We start from the raw sequence: 23,501 nt of genomic DNA, 5'->3' as shown, positions 1-23,501 counted from the left end.
TTGGTTTTCTTACACCACATGTCAGCAGTGAAATTGCTTATTTTATGCCTTACCTTCTCACGCTGCATTATTGTTACAACAACTTTGCTGGAACCTCTACTGTCATGAAGAATTATTACACAATATGGCACCTATTTTTAAAACGTGTTTATTATGTTCTCTCACTCTTTATTTAATGTATTGATTCTAGACTCTTTTCGGTTTTTGTTCTTGAATTTTGCTGCATCACATCATCATTGTTTTTTCAAATTATCATATTATTCATAATTAATTCTTAATTCAAAAAAGAAATAATTTGGTACAAATGCATGCCAGACGCGCCCACACACACACACACACACACACACACACACACACACACACACACACACAGCCATGTTTATACAGCCCAGCGGTGGATTTTGGGAGGTGTCAGGCCAGAACTGGCAGGGTCCTCTTACACAGCCAGCAGCTCTTAGCCAGCGACTAATAAAGACTTGCATTGATCCTGATGGGTGGGGTGGGCTTCAGTGAGGACCACAGTCAGAGGGGCTATGACTGTACGCTGGTGGTCTGGTTAATATGCATGAATGATCATGTGTGTGTGTGTGTATATGAGGTGCTTTGTGGGCTGTTTTCAGCTGGCTGGAGAATGAAACACCCAGTTGGGGTTCAGTGGAGTTTTAAGTGAGTGATCAATCAAACAGAGTCCAGTGAACAATTAATGGTTCACAACTGTGAATCAAACCAACCAATGCAATGTCTTAGTGTGAGGTGGAAGTAGTTTATAAGGTATTTCTGAGCAGAGAGGCTGTCTGTGTGACCTGATATCCTCATCTATGCTTGCGGTTATTTAAAGATTCCAAAGTGCAAAAACACTGAAGTAACACCTACACACTATTAGAACGACAGCAACATAATTGGCGTATCAAAGGGCTCAAACCTCATCCGACCTCCTTATACTATGATAGCTCCATGTCTCATTGTCTAGGTCCTCGGGAAGCAACTGTTCACTTTCTGGCTCATTTCCTCATAGTGGCTTTATTTTAAAGCCCACAATGCATTGAGTTAGTCCCTTTTATTGTAGACTGTCAAGAGGAGCTTGTATCGTCTTGAAATAAGCTTCAGGATTTTATTCCAGCTGGTTCTTTGTGTGATTTCCTGAGCATTTCCCTTAAGTTTATTACATTCCTCTGGTTACAAGTGAGACTATAGTGAGACTGAAGACTCATTCATCTATCCTCTCAAGGGATTGTTGCTGCAGCCTTAAAGCTAACAGTTTATGGTGGATAATGCTAACTTGACTATGTTTGTGTTGCTGCCTTTAATGAACGGTTTTCTGACTTTGTGAGGATGCTACTGGTTACAAGTATGGTTGCAAGTGCTTTCACACTTTATAACCTTAATAACCCCCCAAGTTTTACCTGTGAGCTGTGTGGTATTGTGTTTCTGTCGAACGACACATGGCATTGCTATAAAGGCAAATATTCCGCTACTTCTGCATTGTTTTTTGTAAGACCAAAGAGACCAGCCCCCTCCCATCCGACAGAGATATTCTCTCGCTGTGAGGTGCATATGTGAACATCCAGATCAGGAGGATTTCAGGAGCAGTACTTCTGAAATCATTTAGACATTTTCAGGAGTGCACATATGTAAACGGTTCTGGTAGGTTACAAAATAAAACACATACTCCCTCACCTTAAGAGATGTTAAACCAAAAGATTGCTGGAATAACGTGTTGCATTATGTCAAAATCTCTCAACTAGAATTTTTGTTTTACTGTTTAGGCCAATGTCTCCTTTTATACTCTATGTAGAAATTTTTATACAGAGCGTATTTCTTGTGTGTTTTAAAAGTAGGTTTTTGTTCCAAGTTGCTGCTGTTTTATCTTTAATATTGCTGCTCTACATTTTTTTTGTGATAAAGCTCACTCTCAAATTTCAATGTACCTGTAGTGTTCTGTTCAAATGGCAATAAACATCTAGTCTGTTCTATTCTTTTCTGTTTCACTTGCTCACAGTCTTCTAAAGATGTTTATTTTGGAGGAATGAAATCAAGAAAAATTGGGAAAAAAAATATGAATATTCATATTCTGTTGATGATGCGTACACACGGCCAAAAAAATGCCGCAGAGATAAGAAAGAACTTTGGAGAACTTAGTACTCCTCCAACATTTTGGTTCTGAGCTTTCTGAGCCACAAAATTCATCAGTTTGGATCCAGCAGTAATCACATATCTGATACATTGTATTCACAACATGCTGTCTCATTATTTCATAAGGGAAAATGGCTTCAAACCTTTGTATAGTGGAATTTCTTTCTTCCTGGTCTATTGATTGCTTTTCTGGGTTTCTGCCCTGCTGCCTGTGCCAGAGGAGCCCATTCAGATGGAGCCCAGTCAGTCTGTAGTCCAGTAGCCTCCAGCACGGAGGCATTTCAGCTCCTTCAGGGGGATTTGACCAAGATTTCCTGCCCCTTATTAAATTATAATCTCCCTTCTACCTCTCTTTCTTGTTCCCCTTTTTTCTCCATTTTGGACAGAGAAAATAGGCCTCCCTGTCTGTTTTCCTGCCAACTGATGTGTGTGTTTGTGTGTGTGTGCAACATGTGCATGTGTGAAGCGGTTTTGGGCTGCCAGGGGAAGAAGTGTGTACTATGATTGGCGGGGCACGCATCTGAAGTGGGTCAACTGGGAGATCAAGAGCTAAAGCTTTTACTTTCTGCTCCCTTTCATTTTTCTCCTCCATGTCCCTGTTTTTTTTCTCTCCTTGCCTGTCGTTATGACTTCGTGTCTCCTTCATGGTTTCTTTCTCCTCTCTTCTGCTGCTTCAATTACGTTTATAAAGGCGCTTTCCACTTCCTCTTGTTTTTGTCCCTCGACACAAGTTTCCATCTCACCGCCAGTGGTAGCCTTTTGACAATGTGATCTGTATCTTTTTTTTTTTTTTTATGTGTCAAACTGTGGAATCCTTTGATAGAAACAGACTACGAGAGGACTTTTCTGGGCTTTTCCCTCCTGGCAGCGAGCCCCGGCTACGTGCTGCTCGGGATTTTTTCCAGTCCTGACAAAAAAGAATGGAACAATTGATGGTGTGCAATTGTTCCGGGTTTAGTCGTCTTATTTCTGCGCACCAGAGCATTTCTCACCTTCAGGGCAATGAATCGCACACAGATCCGTGCACATAATCTCCACATGGGCTTTATTCCTCGCAACACCCAGCTTTGCCTTTGGACGACCTGACACCATGAATATTTTGACACCCAGTCAGGAAATAATGAAGCTCGGTTGCAAAAAAAAAAAAAAAAAAAAAAAAGTTATAAGGGAAAATTTGATTTCATTCTTGCTGTGGCTTGTTTTGAGACCTTTTTCTTTGTCTCAATTCTTGGCCAGTGTTCTGTGTTTTGCCCGGCATGTTTGTCTTCTGCACATTTCAGAGAGTTCATTCTGGCAGATGCAAAGCCACCCACTCAGTGTAGTGAACAAGGTAACAGTTACTTGGAGACATGGCACAGGAACACACAACAAAACAGAGACAAAGTCCAACTCAGTACTTTAAAGCCCAAAGGAGTCCTACATCCAGTCCCTGATCCTGTACAGTATCCAGCTACTGAACTAAATACATCAGGCCTGTGAAGCTTTGGATATCTCTAGATGCCAAAATGGGACTCTAAAACAAATTTTTTTTTTAAAGATTAGTCATTACCAAACAACCTACATTTGTTGAATGGTCACAGATGAAATCCCAGGTGACCAGGTCCCCTGTGTCAGAGACAATATGCATTTTAATAGCATCATTCTCCACTACTGCAATTCTTCTGAAATCTACCTCCAGTATTTATTGGACATTGCAGCATCAACGACAAGGACTAAATGCTGACTTTTCTTTGACTTGGTCATACATTATATGGCCAATATGTGCAAATTAGGGGCCCTTTTCTTGGGTTCTCAATGTAAAAAATTAGGAAGTCAAACAGCAATGGAGTTGTTTGTACTTGTATTTCCTAATGTTTTGTTTTAAACATTGCTAACTTATCTGGCTCAAATGGTATTCAATGTGGTGGAATGGAAAATGAAGAGTCAGTACCACTCTGTGCCTTTCTCACATTTTTGCCTTTCTGTACATTTACTTTTAATGTTAACTGAGAATAACAGAGACTGGATATGAGGCCTCTGCAGGTACAAGTGGACTTTTGGGAGGGGGGGGGGGGGGGTGGGGTGTCTTGCTTGATCAGGCCTTGGCAACACACAGTAAAAGTATTCACACCAGTAATGAGCACTGCAGAGAGCAGGAGGCTTAAGACGGATAACATGAAATGAACAGAAACGAGGAGAGAAAAGTACTGAGGCTGCTAATCTTGTTCTGGAGGCATGAACAGACACAACTCTCGCTCCGATTTACAGAAATCCAATTCATGAATGTCCTCAAAGTTTTCCTTCTGAGGTAAAATCATCTCCACAGGGTTCTCTGACGTACACTTCCCTATATGTGTCTCTATTTAAAAATATAAATATTCAATCTTTTACAGATATCTAATTTTTCACAATGAGGAAATGATTAAAAGCCAGTAGTGTCAGTTAGTGCAAACTTTGCTGTCACCTCTCAGTGACTCATGTCATCTTTTTTTTTGCACTGGAAAGGTGGAAGCAGATTGCGCTCTGAGATCTTTTGTTCTCTCTATTACCTAATCAGACGCTCATATTAAGTTCAGGTACACGGGCGGGTCAGCAGGAAAGCTATAGCTGTGTCTGTCTGCACACAGACTCTCTCGCTTCTCCCCTCTTACTGCATCTGCTTCCTTGACAAGTCCAGGGTAAGTCTGGATGCATTGCAGACTTTCAGACATTTGCTATATCCTGACTTTAAATTGCTTCACAGAAAGTTGAGGTGATAGAGCATGAATCAGTTATTTATTGTAATTATTAACTTTCCCCACGACTTGAAATTGTTCCTGCCGGAGGGGAAAGAGGAAGCAGAGGTCTCGTTTTACAACTCACATGCAACTGTACATGTGTGAGGTCCTGCAGGTTAATAACCCCGAGACTAATTTGCCTTCCCTTTTACAGCAACACACGCACCCAACCCCAAACGCACATTTAATGCACAATACACCCCCTACCAGTTTTATGATTAGCACGTCTGCTTCTGCACTCAAATAAGTACCCTGGGGTTTTAAACGTGTTCCTTTGAATGAAGTCATCAAGAAATGAAAACCCTCCGTCTGACCTTTTCTTTTCACTCCCCATGTTTTCTTCACTACCCGCCCCCCACCTCCCAACTTAACACCTCACACCCTCCGTTTCCTTTTTACACACACTCGTTCCCTCTTAAACCTCTCCATCAGCATAAACTCACCCCTCTCTGACCGTCTCTCAGCCCTTTACTCACCCGCTCCAACCTTCAGGGATGTCAGATAAACACAGCCCCTTCTCCACAGGTACCGTTTCCTGACTTGATGAGGCTCTCCTCTTGTACTTCATCCTCTCCTCTCTGTTTTAGGAGTTTTTTCTTCTTTCCCCTGAAGGAAAGAGAGGCCTTGCTCAAACTTGTCTTGACTTCACTCTTAATACATTTTACTTTCATCTTGTATTTTGCTTTTTGTGAGAAAGATTCCGGCTGATACGCTTTAAAGCCAAGGATGTATCAGTCACTGAAGACCATAAACATGACAAATGATATGGATACAGACAAGTCTGACAGGCACATAAATATGTGCATGCACCTGTGTAAAGTCAAAGAGTGCATTGTGTCATACGCAATGCAGATATCTGTATGTCATCATTTTAGCCACCCAGAAAGTTGAAATGTGATGGTATCTGTGCAGAGTGGATTCCTAACAGCGGCTGCAAAAAGGAACTCAGGTTAACTGAGCAGCATGCAGATCAGTAAAAATAAATAAATAAGAAATACACTAACTTGGAAGAAAGTGTGGAGACAACCAATGCTCCACTCTTTTGTGTCACATTGGCAGCTTAAATGACTTCTGGACTTCTAAAAAAAAAATGTATCCATGAGATAAAGGAACCAGGCTCTTGAGATGCGCTTATAGTTTACATAATACAGAACACACGTTCTCTCAAGACACTTAAAGGCGAAAGACTTTACTCATTGCTATATAATCTACAAAGACCCGACATTAAAACACCATTAGCACAGCGCTAGGCAACATTAACCAAAGTTACAGTGGCTAAAAAAAAACATCCTTTTAAGAGGCAGAAATCTTGGACAAAACAAGAACGGCCAGATAACAAAGATCAACTGAGAATCTAATATAAGGAAACACAACAGACTCAGACTGAGTGGCACAGCAGTCCCAACGGTCCCAACTCCTCAAGCCTCTCCTCCTTCTTCTACAGTTTGGTCTCATTTAGCAGTGTTACTGCCCTCCACAGGTAGTCAGGAACTACGTCATTGTACAAAACATTACTTTAAATTACTGAATACAATTTTGTGGCATGTAGACAATGAATAATTACTTTTGCAAGCCTCTCCTCCTGAAGCCAGCAATAAGCTTTGAAGCACTGAGACCAGGTGCACCTCGTTGGGCAATCATTAGCAGCACCTGCTGGAGACAACAGCAGGGGAGACGGGACAAACCGCACATGAAACAACATACAGCTGTAACCTAACATTAATCCATCATGAGAACGTCCTTTTAAGAGGCAGAAATATTGAAGACCAGATGAACAGCCATCTGCAGACACTGTGTTGGTCTTGGAAGGTGGGACAGAGGGCGATACAGAAAGAAGAATATAGGGAAAAAACAGAGCAACAACAAATAAGATAGATTTATAGCTGCAATGTAATTATGGTAAAAGCAAAAATGATAATATGACGCTGACATTTAGCAAGAGATCGTTGTTTGGATGAAACAAATTTGGTCCAAAGTATCATAAAATGTAATGGTTTGAGCAAGAAATCTATGAAAAGTGTCAGACAATGAGCATCTGATGTGAAAATTCTTGACTTTTTTCAAATTAAGAAAACATGCAGCTGTTTATAAGTAAGCTTCTTAACTCAAAGGTTTTGCTAATGCGGGAAACAACTGAATCATGAAGAAGATGAGCAGTAACTAAAGTGTTCAGATTCACTGTCATTGGAACTCACTTTTTTGCTACCCTGCATGCAACATGCTAATTAAATATTTCTTTATAAAGTATGGTCTGTCTAATCCTTTTTGCACATCACATCACTTTGCTATTTGATGCCCTTATTGGTGCATTTTCTTTTTATAGATTAGATGTAGATAGATGTTTCCCCAATGTTTTGAATAAGCACGCTGAAGAGAGACAGGAGGTATTGTGAGGAGAGAGTGAGCAACGGGCAGAGGTCGCATTCGAACCCACGGCCGCTGCGACGAAAACTATAGCCTCATGGGGCGCGACATAACTGCTCGGCCCCTATTGGTGCATTTTTTTAAACTGTTTATAATATTTAAATAGTTTTGATGTCACATCAGTATAATAACAATAAAGCTTTGTAATCTGTAATTCATCAGGAAGGGCCAAAAACAACCCCTGACTAGAGGAGTAGAGGATACTTTGGAGTCCATTTGACTGAATAAAAGATGGAAAATGTGATGTGTTTATCGAGTGAGCATATAGTTTATTTGTATGTGAGTAATGCGTGTATGTATTGGGCATGTTACAGTAGCAATGTAAACAGTAATATATCATGTCTTGATGTAAAAAATAACTATTTACTGTATTTTGAATGGTTGCCAATGATTCAATGGAAACACCTATAAGTGATCAAAAGGGAGCCTTTATTGTGGCGGGGCAGAGGGGACTTTTCTTTTTCCTGAGAATCAACCAAACAAAACCTTCACTTTCCAACTGGTTGCAACTGTAGTAACAGATGTTAATGTCTCGTGGTGTGTGCATTAGCTCTGTGGCTACTCTTATAAACACACATGGACACGTTATGTGAACGGCCATACTGTTTCCCAACTGCTTATTGATATAGTGTTGAGTAATACAGGGTGCGTTCAAAGCCACCAAAAACTGTGACCACTACTCAAATATTACGCAGTGAGCTGACACCGGAAAGGCGTAATGGGCCAAATGCCACTCAGGCTGAAGGAGGAATTACCTCATTCAACACAAGGTACTTCTCTAAATAGAACCCAACACGCTCAATTTCCTCTGTCCCTCTCACACACACATACACACACACACACACACACACACACACAGCATCAGACTCAGTAAGAGCTGTGTAACTCTGGCCGACAGCAGGTTGTGTAACTGCTTTGCTCACTCTCTCCCACCTCTCTCTGTCCTTCAATCTCACCTGAAGGTATACAACAAGGCGTACACACAATAGTCAATGGAGCTCTGTGTTGTCTGCTAGCAATGTTTGGGCCTGTTTGTGTCAGATTTTCCAAATGTGTGCAGGTGCATGTCTTTTTTTCTTTGACAGCAAATCTGTAAAATCCGATCATACTTGTATGTCTAGACTGCAGATTTAATAGGAAACCACAGATGTATAAATTGAGCTTATTCTAAGTGTGTTTTTTCTTCCCCCCTCGAGTGTTGGAAGTTAATTTTGGCTGTAAAAAAAGAACGCTTCCAACATTTGCTTTATTAAGGGATGATGTTTGTGGTTGAATAGCAGCGGGCCACCCATGTGGCTTGATGGTAAAAGTCAGGAATGGTTATGGCAGTAGTTGTGGCTCAGGTTCTGTGAGAATTGGATGAATCAGCTAAAATATGTGGTTGGTTTTTAAGAGCTAGACTTGTGGCTGTAACCAAACCATCTAACCATCACGGACCTCAGTTGTTGGTGAACCATTTGGTGTTTGTTTTTTTAAAAGCTGGCATTATGTGGTACATGATGTTTGGGTGATGATTCCTCCACTCGGGGAGCAGCTCAAATGTTCACCACAAAAACAAACGTCCCCTCTTCCCTCCGTGACACCAAATCCTCACCCTTGGTGTACCTATAATCCCTCTGTGGCATTGTGGTTCAGGAAATGCCTCGCAGTCTGGATTCACACACATACTACTTAAGGAAAGTGGAGGCAGAGCACCTTCAACCTCACCTCCCCGATGCTGTTGATTTCATTAGTGGGTAAACGGAGCAGTTAGGGAAATGAGTGCTTGGCTTGCACTGAGCTGTGGTGTCTGTGTCTCATCTGCCTTGTCTGAGGAGGCCACTTGAGATGATGCTGAGTTTGGATTCGATAGCTGTTGAGTCTGCTCTTTGTTTGCCCAAAGCTTTCGCAGATGAGCATTTCAGCTCTGCAGAAATGGTATCCAACACATGTTGGAGAAAGACTGCAAGTTTCAGGTTTGGTTTGTGTCTTTGACTTGGATTTCCATCTGGTTTGGAGAAAGGTGGGGTAAAGTGGCATTTCAGTTTCAGTTCATCAGGTGCACTTGCCAACATGTGTCTATGTGTTTCATTTGGACCTGGATGGATTTCCGGATGGGGCGAACAAAGCACAAGCCAAGGGCAGCAGTGGCATTTCTGTCCTGAAGTTCCCACAGATGTCTTGATTGTTCTTTTCTTATATGTTGATATCAATTCTCATTTAACTAAACCATTTGTTTTGGCTATTGTCTGATATGTGTATGCTGAAATAAAGTGTCAAATCAGGGAGACAGAAGAGAAGCCCTGCTTAGGAAAACAGAGACGGACTGGAATTGATGATTTCATATCATCTTTTTGATGCGCGCTGAGGTCTTTGTAGTATATGTGTAAAAAAGTATCTCTTTGGGTTAACCCTAACCCCTAAATGCTTTTCCCCCCAAAAAATTGCTTTAGTACTGTTTTCTGACCCAGGACCAGCGGAAACTCAGACTGCTATACAGACTCGTACACATTCTGTGCTGTCTCTTCAGTCGATTCGATGTTCTCGTAACTCGCACTTTGACTGCAAATCTGCTGTGGTAGAAAGCCTCTCTTTATCTGTCTGAACAAAATAAGTTCTGGTGGAGTCAGAATGAATAGTTGTACCTTAGAGTTTAGCACATTCCCAAATTCCCAAAAGAGATCCAAAATGTCTACAAATAGAAAAAAAAAAGTCACAAAATGACTACAAAGATACACTGATGAACAACAAATACAAAGAGACACATAAAGATAACAACAAAAAACAAAAAATCTATAAAGAAAGCTAAACAGGGATGTTCTTTGAGTCTGGTTGTTTTGCTCCTTTTTTTTTTTTAGGAAGGGTGGGGGTTCTTTTTACATGTCTGTGCCCAGAGGCCCTTTTTTTCATAATCTGTACATGGATGTTGTCATCAGACATAGCGCTCAGTTATTTGACAGCCCTTTGGAAGCTGGAACAGTGAAGTGATCACAATGAGTAATGATGGCGCTGCCCTTTTCCAAACCGAGGGTCCGACTGTCCCTTATTTCCTCATTAATGCCTCTTTTCTGTTCTGCCTTTGCGTTCTTTGTGTATTTCTGGATCTAATACTGTAATGTGTGTAGTTAATTCAGCTAAATCTGTTTTATATAAAATGTCACTCAGCCTGCCAGGCAAGGCTCCTTCGCTGTAACTTTGGATGCCTCTGGTGTTTAAAGACTGAGGGAGGCTTTGATTCACTACTCGCCAGTCCTTTCATGATGGCTTGTTTTATAAGGACTCCTTTTATGAGAAAATGAGGAGTTGAGGAGTTTGAGTATTTTCAAAATGCCCCTGCGTAACCACTTATCAGAAGAATGTCGCATTCCCATGCAAGTGGAGAGTACGTGTTTTGTTACGTGGGTGTTCTTGTGTTTTTGAGAGCGTGCGCTAATCTCGGTCCAGCAGTGGCTCGTGGTGGCCAGCCAGCGAGGATTGCGTGAGATTTTTTCGCAAAGTCTGCTGAGCTTTTCAACAAAAAACACTTGATAAACAGATTGTTGAGGTCTCTGAAACCACTGTCTGTGTCTGATCCCTGTTCATGCACAGTCTCCCCGTCTGAGTAAGAGCGTGTCGCTCTGGTTCTTTAGAGAGTTTGACGCCTGCAGAATGGTGGGCATCCAGAGCTGCCTGCTAAATTACATCTACACCAAAACCACAGACCTCCATACCAGACGAGCTTCCCTTCCAGCCAGCCAGCAAGTCGGCCAACGACCAAACACTGCAGCACCAAATACTCTTCTCTTTTTTCTCTTTGTTTATTTCTTCTAACATCTTTGTATTTGGTTTCTTCATATTTCATACGCGGACATTTAGTGTGAAAGTTTGAGTTAATCTTTCTTCCTGGCAGGAACACAAAGCATTATAAACAAGCAGTAACAGATGCGGCTGACACACGCACACCACTGACTAATTACAAGAGAACTAGCTAAACAGAAACCTGCTTTTACACAGTTAAATGGCTGTAAAACAAAGATTTGACTGCCTAGCTGTGTGGTTGTTAAACAATCACAGATTATAGGCAAGAGAAAGTTGTAGGTTAGGCCTGATCTCTGCACACATGTGCAGTCAACTGTGAACACACACGTTGCTTTCCGTCTCTGCTCCCGGTTAACTGCAGTGTTTTATTCGGTGTAATTTTCAACTTAGAAAGTGTGGGATAATTTTTCAATTTTCAAAATATCAGCTTGTATTCATGCCATTGTTGTGCTCTCTCAGAGGGAATTCTCCTTTCTGGCATGCTCAACCCTGCAGTTTTCAAAGCATGACATACACACACACACACACACACACACACACACACACACACACACACACACACACACACACACACACACACACACACACAATGACAAAATGAGAATCATATGAAGCAGGAAAGAAAATTAAGAAGAGTGATGCAAATTATTACGCTCTGTGATCAGATTTTGCAACACTTCAAAGATTGAGGCCAGAACATTGCAGGATGTTCTGCAGTATGAAGAGCAAAAATCCATAGCTTTATTAAACTAGATCCAAACAGTTGCTATGATACAGTTGTATCTCATTTCTCTATGAATAAGCACAGCGTTAAACTAGTAGCTGTCCGAACCCCACTTACATTTTGCATTCCACTATTTCACAAAACGACTTCTGACAGCCATCAGTCCAAAGACAGCTGATAAGAACACCTCGGGGGAGAGTTGGAGAGGAATTTATGCCTCTTTTCACACATCATTTCACCAGTTAAAGCCAGCACCTGACGCCTACAGTTGAAACACCCTCACTAATACCTCTGGTGGTTTCCTGTTCGCACCTGACCACGGTCGTGAAAATATTTGGCAGAGAGGGTGCTGTGGTCACTCCATCCTGGAGTCAAATTAAAGTCAACAAATCTTCGCCCCTTCACATCTCCTGAGGGCCATCAAAGCAGCTGTGAGCAGTATGCTAACAAGTTGTTTTTTTTAGCTGTTTGTGTCTCATGTTTTTGGGAAGTCTGTCTGGCTTTAGAATTTGTCTGCAAAAAGCTGCACATAAAAGTAAAGAATGCGTTAGAAGAAGTCAGCCAAACTTTAGCCCATTTATAGCTGAGTAGCAAACCAATAATATCTTCTTCTCTTCTTTGAAGAAACCTATTTCATTTTATTTCAAAGTGTTGTTTTCTGGCTTGATGAGAATTGTTTTTTTGGAAGCTTTTAAAAGACAAATTTTTATGACAAAACACATGTGCCTCACTCCTTACTCCTTGTAGCAGATTCATTCAATACTACAATTAAATGTGACACAATGTTCATTTTCCCATCAAAATATTCGATGTGATGTTGTGTTTAATCCTAGAGAATATTGAAACAAACACTATCCTCTTGTGTTTCTGCCTGCAGGTCTTTGTGTGTGACATCTGAAGCCTGGGACGCTGGTGACCATGCTGTTGGCTCCTCTGTGTTTGCTGCTGATGCTGGGGGAGCGTGCTCTTGCTGGTGGCTATCCCCCCATACCCCATATGAAGTACATGCAGCCCATGATGAAAGGGCCAATTGGACCGCCTTTCAGAGAGGGCAAGGGGCATTATGTCGGTGAGTAATCCCTGTGGGTGTATTGTATCTGTAGCCCTTTTACTTCTGTGTCTCGCTCTGTGCTACATAAAGGCTGACTTCCCATAAACAGCTGGGTCAATAAAACAACTGATTAAGGTCATTTAAAAAAAACTGTCTCTACATGATTTAACCTTAGTAAGTCCATGCGAAACCATAATTAAACTACAGGAAAATCCATTTGCCTTTTGATATTTCAACAAACTTCCTTTAAAGTATCCTGTTGGCAGTAGTCTTGAGAATTTCAACTTTTTACAACCAGCAGAACGAAAGCTATTACCGGTATGATGTTGATCATAAGCACAGCTCCACAACGACATAGAAAAGAATAAAACAACACACATTAAAACAACTTCCCATGAACAAAAGAAGCATCCAACATCATATTTTATGATGTGATTGATACGGAGACCCTTCCAGGAATCAGCTGCCAGCTCTCTTCAGGCAGTTTTAAGGGCTCATTGAAGTGTGTGTGTCTCTCTGCCCTGTGGGTCCAGCAGCATTTGGCAAGTCCTCAGTTGGGGCCTAATGGAGGTCTGATTACCCACAGTTTGCTGAGCTCCACCAGGCCAGTTGTTCCTCCTGCCATCTGGATGTTGTTACCCCACTGTTTATCACATATTCCTCAGCAGTGGGATGAAGGAGAAAGTGTGAGGAAATAAAAATAGAAGAAATAAAAGGCTGAGGCGAGGGATCGGAGGAAAGAAGGAGGGGGTGATAATCATCCTGAAGAAATGTGCATGCTGTCATCATTATCATATTTGACTGTAACGACCAAAACACGCTCTGGATCATATACGATGTGCCTTGTGTTATCAGAGGCCCCTTCTTCAAAGTTAGTTTCAAAGGATATAAGAGGCACATTTTCATTTCAGGACCATAACACCCAAGAGCAAGAAATACTTATGAAGTTGGACTCAGATCAAATTAAGTGTGAAGGTTTTGCATGTAAAAGCCTCACAGAGTTAGAATTTTTTTTTTTTTTTTTTTGAAAGAAGCTATGCTTTGAAATGAGATGCTAAACAATGGTCAAATAAGATTTAGATTTGCTGTGAAACTAATGCTGCATAAGAATAGAGTGACTCTACTGCCGCTCAGTGGCCATATGCCCACATTACATCAATATTTTAATAATGATTGAGTCATATATACATAGATGATATTAATAGAATGTTCTGTGCCTGGTTTGTATCATTTGTAAAACAAGGAAAAAAATAAGAAAATAATGTCTTTGTGGATAACAGCATGGTGTTATAAGCATTTTTACAAAACTAAATATATCCAACATGGCTACAAATGGTCACAACTTAGCATATTGAGAGTAACCTTAACTATTTTTAACATTTACTTCAAAGCTTCCTAATTTACTTCCCAGTTTTTCATTAACACAAACTCTGAGATGTGGGTTACATATCGGTTGTAGCTAGAAAGGAGTCCGTATCATTGCAATGTGACCGCTTGCCTTGATGCTACAAAAAAGTACTCTTAGAAAAAAAAAAACAGATTAGAAGACATTTCTTCCCCTTGTGAGTTCAAATGTATTTGAAAGCACAACTTAATTCTATATATCCCCGGAGGCTGTTGCAGCAAGTAATGAAAAAGCCATTAAATCCTCTCAAGTGTGAAGCACCTTATTTCTTTTGTCTGGGTGATGTATTAAGATGGTCTGCAGTAGAGATGTGGACTACAGATAAAACAAACAATGTGGAGGCTAAAAAGCTCATTACACACATGAACACTATGTTTTTTTTTGTGAATATGTAAAGAATGAAGTAACGAGCACTGGTAACCTAGTGTGTACACCATGTACAGAGGCTTAAGTGGATAAGTGGACCAGGAGGCCCTGGTTCAAATCCCACCTCTGGGTCCTTTCTCACATCTCGTTCCCCACTCTCTCCCTCTCTCCCTCTCTCTCTCTCCCTGATTTCAAACTCTATCCACTGTCCTGTCTCACAAATAAAAAGGCACAAAAAGCACTAAAAATACATTTTAAATAATGAAGTAACAGTCTTAGTTTTCTTACATCCCTTAATTCTGCCATAAAGTGTAATCTGGCTTTAGGATGGCACTCTATTGATTCATACAAACCAAAGCTAGATACAGATACTTACCTGTAGATACCCTAAGTGAGCACAGTCAAATGTAAGTGTTGTACAGAAAATTAACAGTATTGTAACATATTTGCAGTTGTAACAACTTATGTTCTTTTTAGCCATCTGACAATCTGTGTTGCTCTTCCTGTTTGATTTTTCTAGAGCTTCTGTTTGTAATAAACAAATAAAAAAATTTAAAAAATGACCACATCGCCATAGAACAAAACTCTCCTACAATAAGGCAATTTAATGCCTTCAAGATGGACTGGAAATAATTATACTGCTTCAACATGACCAAACAAGAACATCAGCAACAAAACTGATCTTAAAAAGGCTGCTTTCTCACTAAGTGCCAGTAGGGGGTAGCAGTTGCCTATAGGTTGTATGAGGGGATGTTTTACAATTTCCAACCTCAGTTTCCCTTGATGGCTTCAAGAAAAAAAAGGAAACTGTATGTTTCCCCATTCTATTTTTATTCATTTATTGAGATTTTCTTTAATGAGCCACTTGAGACCTTTCAGTTATCAAATTAGTAAAAGAAATTGCCATAGGCTGTATACTGTTAAAAGTGTAGCCTCAGATCCAAGGTTTTATCCAGATCCAGAGGTGATACTAGGGCTTCTTTGGATATTGTTAAAATTAGGAGAAAATGTGGAGACAACTAATGACTGTGTAAGATACTCTACTTAAGCTGGCTTGGACTGACTTGACAACTGAGTATTTTAATAGCTTAGGCTGGCTTAAGCAGTTGGTTCTTAAATGCATTAAAATATTATTAAACAGAGATTCCAAATAATCTACACGTTTTAAAATGTGGATGCTTTTTATATATAAGTTTTATCACTGGACCTACCATGAGGACTAACATAGAGGAAATGTGTGCAGGGATGAAGCAGTGTCTTGAAGCAAGAAACAAGAAAAAGTCTATGATTAATGGGCCGTGTCCCTGTTTGTACAGAATTAAGGGACTTGTGGCGTATTTCTTTTGTTAAGGCCCCTCTTTGTTACACTCAAAATATTTGCAATTTACACTTGAAATCCCAATAAGACCACCTGGAAATCAGAAAAATTAACTACTGTCCAATTCCGCTATTATCTGTCTGCACTTTTGCCTTTCTGGGTACTTTTTATGTATGGATTTTAGGTTCAACATGTGTTGAGATATGCTTTAGTAATGCATGAAACTGAAGTAGTGTATAACTGTATGGTCAAAATATGACATCATTAATGGAGAGGGTTATACGGTTAATTAGGATATAAACGTGAAGTTAGACAAATTTTCGAACAGACTGGAAGCTTTCTGATTTTAAGACAGTTGTTGGTGTATTTTGATCAATCCTATCTTCTCCCTAATTTCTTTACAGCTTCCATTTAGCTGTTCCACAAAAAAATATATTTTTACTTAAAGAGCCCATATTATGCCCTTTTTGGGGTTCGTATATTTAATCTATGTACCTACTTTTGTACGTTCACAAGAGCTAAAGTTCGAAAAAAGTGTCTGTTTTCATGTACTGCTCCTCCTTGCTCCCTCTACGCTCTGAGTCCGTCAGCTGCACTCTGTTGAGCCCCCACTGTTAGACCCCACGTGGGCCAAGTCTGCTCTGATTGGTCTGCTGATCCACTCTGTCGTTATTGGTCAGTTGCTCAGCACGCTTCTCGGAAATTTCAACATGAGCTGCAGGGCTTGCCACAACGAGCCAATGGGCTTAGATCAGTGATCTCACACTGACAATGACGCACTTACAAATTTTTATCGAGGGGGGCTAGAACCGAGCGTTACATGCAGCTAATGCTACAGCTAACAGGAAGACGTAGGAGAAGCCGCATTTCCGCTGACTTTGAATTTTTGCACATAGATGTGCCTAAACATGCACAGGACAGAAAAAACACTAAAGGGCATATAAAACCAGAACAAGCATAATATGGGACCTAAATAGTGGAGCATTTGTCTCAGGTAATCCCACAATTCATGATGGTTGAAAACTCTATTGAAATACATACTTAGTACGTGTTTGGAGACCCTAATGAGTACAGTCATACTGTATATATTTATATACTATATATATATATATATATATATATATATATAGTACTTTTTGTGCTAACCATGTGGACATCTCTTTTTTCAGATATGCCACCCATGATGGAGGTGAAGGGGGAACCAGGCCCCCAAGGGAAACCTGGACCAAGAGGTCCCCCAGGGCCATCAGGGCTTCCAGGAAAACCTGGACTAGGCAAGCCAGGTCTCAATGGCCAGCCAGGCCCCCAGGGACCTTCTGGTTTTCCAGGAATTGGGAAGCCTGGACTAACAGGTCTACCAGGAAAGATTGGGCCAAAGGGGATGCCTGGTATTAATGGAGAGGTTGGCCCCCGAGGTGAACCAGGTCCCAGAGGTCCTTCAGGGCAGCCAGGACTACCTGGACCAGCTGGTCTCTCTCTGAATGGGAAACCAGGGCTTCCAGGCATCAGAGGCCCCGCCGGGTCTCGTGGTGAACCAGGACTTAAGGGTTTATCTGGCCAACCAGGTGACCGTGGGCTTAAAGGTGAAGATGGAAACGGGAAACCAGGGCCTACTGGTATAAGGGGTCCACCTGGTCTAAAAGGAAGTCCAGGACCACCTGGTCTTCCAGGTATAGGCAAACCAGGACTCAAAGGTTTGCCTGGATTGCCTGGTCTTAAAGGTGATCAAGGACCCCCAGGGGATCTAGGAGAACCAGGGGAGGCTGGGGCTCCAGGTTCACAAGGTTTACCAGGGCCAGTTGGATTAGGGAAGCCTGGTGTCGACGGACTGCCTGGAGGACCAGGTCCATTCGGTCCAAAAGGTGAGCCAGGACCAAGGGGTTCTCCTGGCTTTCCTGGGACTCCTGGCTATGGAAAACCTGGTCTGAGTGGGACAAAAGGAGATAAGGGCCATAGTGGATTGCCAGGTCTCCCAGGGGACAAAGGAGAGCCAGGGATGGTGGGCCCAATTGGGGAACCAGGCCTTGATGGACTATCTGGACCCCCAGGACTTCAAGGGCCAATGGGACTCCCAGGAAAACACGGAATGACAGGACAGAAGGGCGAGTTGGGGCCCCAGGGTCCCCCAGGGCTACCTGGCCTCAGAGGTGACCAAGGGACAAGTGGACCCTCTGGAAAACCTGGCATCCCTGGGGAAAAAGGCATCCCCGGGCCTAATGGTCCTTTTGGAAAACCTGGACCAAAAGGTGAGTCAGGACATATTGGCCTACCAGGGAATCCAGGACTGACAGGTTCTCCAGGTCCCAAAGGTGAGACAGGGTTTATAGGGACCCCAGGGCCTAGGGGACAGTCAGGCATCCCAGGTCTTCAGGGCCCTATGGGACCCATGGGGCCACAGGGTATTCCAGGTCATAAGGGTGAACCTGGACTCACAGGGTCTCCAGGCCTTGGTAAGTTGGGAGAAAAGGGAGCTATTGGTCCCCAAGGTCCCCCAGGGAAACCAGGCCCTTCTGGGCTTAATGGTAACACTGGACCACCTGGGCCTCCAGGGCCCCCTGGTCCTCCAGGAAATGGCCAGACAGTGGTTGCAGGGCCAACAGGTTCACAGCTAGAAGGGGATGAAGTACCAGGAGACAGGAAGGGGCCTGCGTACAGTCAAGTTCCACTCTCTGCCTCTGTGGCCCCTGCCTTCACAGCCATCCTCACCACACCTTTCCCTCCGTCTGCCATGCCAATCAAATTTGACAGGACCCTGTACAATGGGCAAAACGCCTACAGCTCTGCTACTGGCATGTTCACTGCTCCTTTATCCGGTGTCTACTACTTTGCATACCACATGCACGTAAAGGGAACTAGCCTGTGGGTGGCACTGTACAAGAACAATGTACCTGCCACTTACACCTATGATGAGTACAAGAAAGGCTACATGGACCAGGCGTCTGGTAGTGCTGTCCTAGAGCTGAAGGAGGGGGATCAGGTCTGGGTCCAGATGCCATCAGATCAGGCGAATGGTCTCTATTCGACCGAGTACATCCATTCCTCCTTCTCAGGATTCTTACTCTGTCCAACATAACCCCGTCCCCTTTTTTTTTCAAACACGTTCCTGTATTGGCACCTCAGAGCAGCCCTTAACCTAAAACACCTGCAGCCATAATAGAAACACAAAACCCATAGGATTCTCAACATGATTGCCATCATCATTATCCATCTCACCCTCAACAACATCTGCGAAAGAAAAGAAAAACTCTGTGAATGGAAACGTTTTTAAAAACAGGGGAAGAAATTTCATACTTTGTTATTTGTTTCAATGTCCTTCAAATGTGTGTTTTGGGTTATATTTTATGTCAGTGTTTTTTAGCTTATATTATGTTAATTATTATATTGTCATAATTTTATTTTTTATTGCTTGGTCCTCATCATCATCATTGTTGGATTCAGACAATTATGTGACTTACTTTGAAATGTGCTAGTGACAAACCCTTCCATGTGACTGCACATCCTGCCTTCATGCTTCATACGGACAACATCACCAGACCCTGATGGGCTCCTGTTGCAGTCATCCCCCCTCATGTTCTTATTAAGGCAGTGAATGGCAAGTCTGACATAGCAATACAACATACAAACATACATAAGCAACAACAAGGCATTTGGTGCTTTAATTAGGGATGTTCCTAGGCAACTAATTACCTAGTGGGTTAAATAGAAATTTAAATTCAGACTAACCAATTAGGCAAAAGGTAAGAAAATTCAGTGAGAAGTCCAAATTGAGCGCACTTTTTTTCTTAATTTTCTGCAGGTAAATTATGTTATTTGATAGGCAATGTGTGGCTAATGTTTTCAGGGCTAGCACCGCCAGCCTTAGGTTCTTCCTGCAAGATAACATCCACATGCCTCTACTAAATGTGGTTACGCATTGCTCCAGTCAATATGCCAATTTAACCTGACACAGCATATTTCCCTCTAAATTTTCTAGATCAAAATACCGCCAAACTGTGCTGCTTCTACTAGATGTTACCCCTCCCATTGTGCTTTTTTTTACATATCGGTAGAAAATGTGGAGAGCAGGCCCATTAAATGAAGCAGCAGCCAGTGTATGGCTTCAGCCCTGGTTAGTGGCGGGTAGATGTGTTGCAGTTTGAGCATAACATTCAAAGGCCGATATATCAAACCATTTAAAATAATGGATCTTTGTCTTTGGTTAATTGACTGAAATGTTAATAAATCCTAGAAGTGCAATGATCGAATTAAAAAGATCTTGCAGTATTGGAATTATTTTAAATTGCCCATTTCACGAGCATAAGGAATGAATATCATTCAAAACAATGCCTTATTGTTACTGTTTGAACAACTATAATTGAGGCTGATATGTATGCATACAGTCAATGTTTACGAGCCATAGAAAAGATACTGAGAGGAACTGCATAATGGACAGGAAGGACACAACCATAGCTGGATTGATGGCCTGTTTCACTTTATTGATCTATTACAGGCAACCTACTTCAGACATTCTGACCATGACGTCACTGCTTACAAATGTTATATAACTTTGTGATAAACCAATCAACGCTCATAGTGAGAAATCTGTACTTCCATGAAAGCCTCGGACCACATATACTGTAACATAATCTGTGAACATGCTGTAAACTGGGCTTCAAAAAACAGGGAGGCAGATGGACTATAATATAAAACAATCAGTTTTTTCTTCAATGCAAGATAAGGCAATTAAGAGCAATTCTGAGTCATTTGTGGTTCTAAATACAAAGGCCTTTTTTAAGTTCCAGCCCATTTTGTCCAAACTAGCTAAATAATTTTTAAGCTTTATCCGTGGCTACAGGACTACATGTTTTATAACTCAGTAATGTTAAATGTGAAATGAGAATCAATCTGCATAAACTCCATGAATAAGTAAAGGGACAGGCAGTGGCCCACAGGTTGTGAAATACAGGTTGTGTAACATATAACAAACTCCTGCCAGATTTCTGGGAGAGTTGGTGGGCCATAGGTGAGAGCCATTTATTTACTCCTCTGCTGGATGAGGCATTAAATATACCTTGTGTGTGTGTGTGTGTGTGTGTGTGTGTGTGTGTGTGTGTGTGTGTGTGTGTGTGTGTGTGTGTGTGTGTATGAATACATGTGCTTGTATTTTGTAGTACGTGTGCCCTTCTGTTGATTTAAGTGTGTGAGTAGATGTTTCACATTGTCCTCCAAGCATTGTGGGCAGCCAAGATAATACCAAACTTGCTGAAGTTGCAAAATCTTAGGAAAAGGCTCATAGTCCTGTCAATGATCCACAATAAATTTGACTATAAAGTGTTTCAGTATCTTTTGGGTTTTAAAATAATTTCGCATACTATTCTAGTGCCTTTTTAAAGTAAGGGAAAACAATATATAAAATAGGTAAATCGTGAATGTAATGTATAGATTGTGAGAGACAAAAACAATTGTTTCATTATCGTTGCACAATCATCATTAGAAAATGATGTTAAATCATTAAATAGAGTTAAAATACTTGATCTTAATACTGATACTTAATCCAATGAGTGGCAAATTGTTTTTGCATAACTGAAACTGGTCGAAATAATTGAATAACATTCTGATGAAGTGTACCAGAATGTTTATGAATGGTGACAGAAGGGAGGAGCTGTTCAGGTTTGGGCAAAATTAGTTAAAACATTTGTGCTTTAGTTACCGATTCCGTGCCTTTTGATTCCTAAATTGAGGATCCCAGTCATATTAAGGCTGCCAGAATAACATTATTACTAAGATTTTTTGGAGTGCCTTACACCTTGATGGAGGAGTGGGAGGATTGTGCCAAATATGATCAGAGCCTGCAATCAGAATGAATGTAAAATGTTTGACTGATTTACAGCAATTATAAAACAATTCATTGCTGCATGTGTTACTATAAAACACTAACCTTTTATATTTTACTTTGGAAAAGCAGTGCTAGCATTTAGGTCTCATCAGTATATGACACCCATGTAATGCAAACAATTCGCTTGGCCTTTGCCTCTAATAACATGAACACAATCACAATGGCCATGTATCACTGTGAGTCTGCAAGACAGTCCAAGGCTTGTTATGTACTGTATGTTGCCTTTTTTTTGTCGCTATATAATTTTGGACATATGAAGCATGGTGTGAGTTACTTGTCACTATTACTTTCTGTCCTTGTGTTTTCATAGACAATGTCACTTGCTTGCAGAGTTTGCCCCGGGTGCAAATCATTGAACAAGTGTCAGTAAGATCCATGTACTGTCTGAAACAAAATAGCTTTTAAGTGTTTTTTGTTCTTTAAAAAAAAAAAAAAAAAAGATTAATAAAAAGCCTTGCTTCGGTTATTAAGGGATATTTGTTTGTTTTAGTGTCAGTAAATACAAACGGCCATTCCCATTTGCACATGAACTAATGAAGATGTATTTATACATTTATGATAATTTAATAGGGATGCCAAAACCGACCACCGAAGCCGAGAACGTATATATGGTATTTAACAGCATTGATGAGTTAAGAGCATTTACAACATTTAGTTAGCATTCTAGCGTTGTTTGTGAAGGATTATTTGTGGACTTTTATTTTCTAATTGTGTAATGTTCTATGTATCAACGTATAGGATTTTTGTCATACAAGGCACTCTATGCAATAGAATATGGGTATAAAATGCACTCTTTTTGATTGAAATGTTTGTCTGCTTATACAAAATCTACAGTACTTGATTGTATTGATACCACATCAATAAAAACATTCTTGTATGTCGGTGTCAGACTCCCTGTTTGTATACTGTGTGTGAGCATTAAAAAATATTACGCAGCTGCACACAGATAAGTCACTACTCAATATATAGGCTAGGTCAGGATGCAATGCAAATTCTGTATGCAGTGTGTCAACAGTAGAGGGTGATGTGCAGTTATACACTTTTTTGTGTAAGGGGATCCTTGTCTGGTCTACCAGTGAGCTCAAGGCAGAAGAAATGACTTTTCTTGTCAGGTCAGATGATTTAGTTAACAAATAGTTATTCAAAATAGTACATGAAAAAAAAACATGAAAAATATTAATCTTTTTATTAGTTTTCCCCATGTGCAGGTGAGACACACCTTCTGGGGTAGCCTATTTGTGGAAGATCCCCTGGGGAAACCCAGCATACACTATATCTATTAAGGACATGTGTCTCTTATTTTATCCTCCTGGAACATTTCACTTTTCTAATGTCCTGATTTGTATTGTGTAAGGCTTATGTTTTTTTTTTAGCTATGGTATTGCACTTTTTTTTTTGCTGTGGCATTGTAGTAGGCTACATTTAGTTTCAACATAAATGGTCTTAAACATAAATAGGATTTTTAATCTCACAAAAAAATAAAAACACTTGATTTAAAGAAAAATCTAGCTTAAACTACCGTATGGTCTAAACGCCTTTCCAATGGCCCGTAATATGCGAATCTTCAAGTGTCCATAAAGCATCTAGAAATCTGATTGGATGCATGCAATAGATTAAATGTAGCCTATGTTACAAAACAACCCATGAGCGCATGGATAAAATTGAGCTGTTA

The 23,501-nt window shown here is 40.9% G+C and overlaps 1 protein-coding gene across 1 annotated transcript in view; it reads left to right on the top strand.

The window, feature by feature from the left end:
* The window catches only part of col8a2 (collagen, type VIII, alpha 2), a 47,021-nt gene extending 24,315 nt beyond the window's left edge, over positions 1-22,706 (top strand). The window contains exons 2-3 of the mRNA XM_065947946.1: positions 12,692-12,883; positions 17,124-22,706. Coding sequence (XP_065804018.1) covers positions 12,733-12,883; positions 17,124-19,027 — 2,055 coding nt within the window. The 5' untranslated portion in view covers positions 12,692-12,732 and the 3' untranslated portion in view covers positions 19,028-22,706. The remainder of the gene's footprint in view (positions 1-12,691; positions 12,884-17,123) is intronic.
* Positions 22,707-23,501: the final 795 nt, after the last annotated feature.

This window comes from Labrus bergylta, chromosome 19 (genome assembly GCF_963930695.1).
Source record: "Labrus bergylta chromosome 19, fLabBer1.1, whole genome shotgun sequence".
Lineage (NCBI taxonomy): Eukaryota > Metazoa > Chordata > Actinopteri > Labriformes > Labridae > Labrus > Labrus bergylta.
This window is presented reverse-complemented; position numbering and strand designations above follow the sequence as displayed.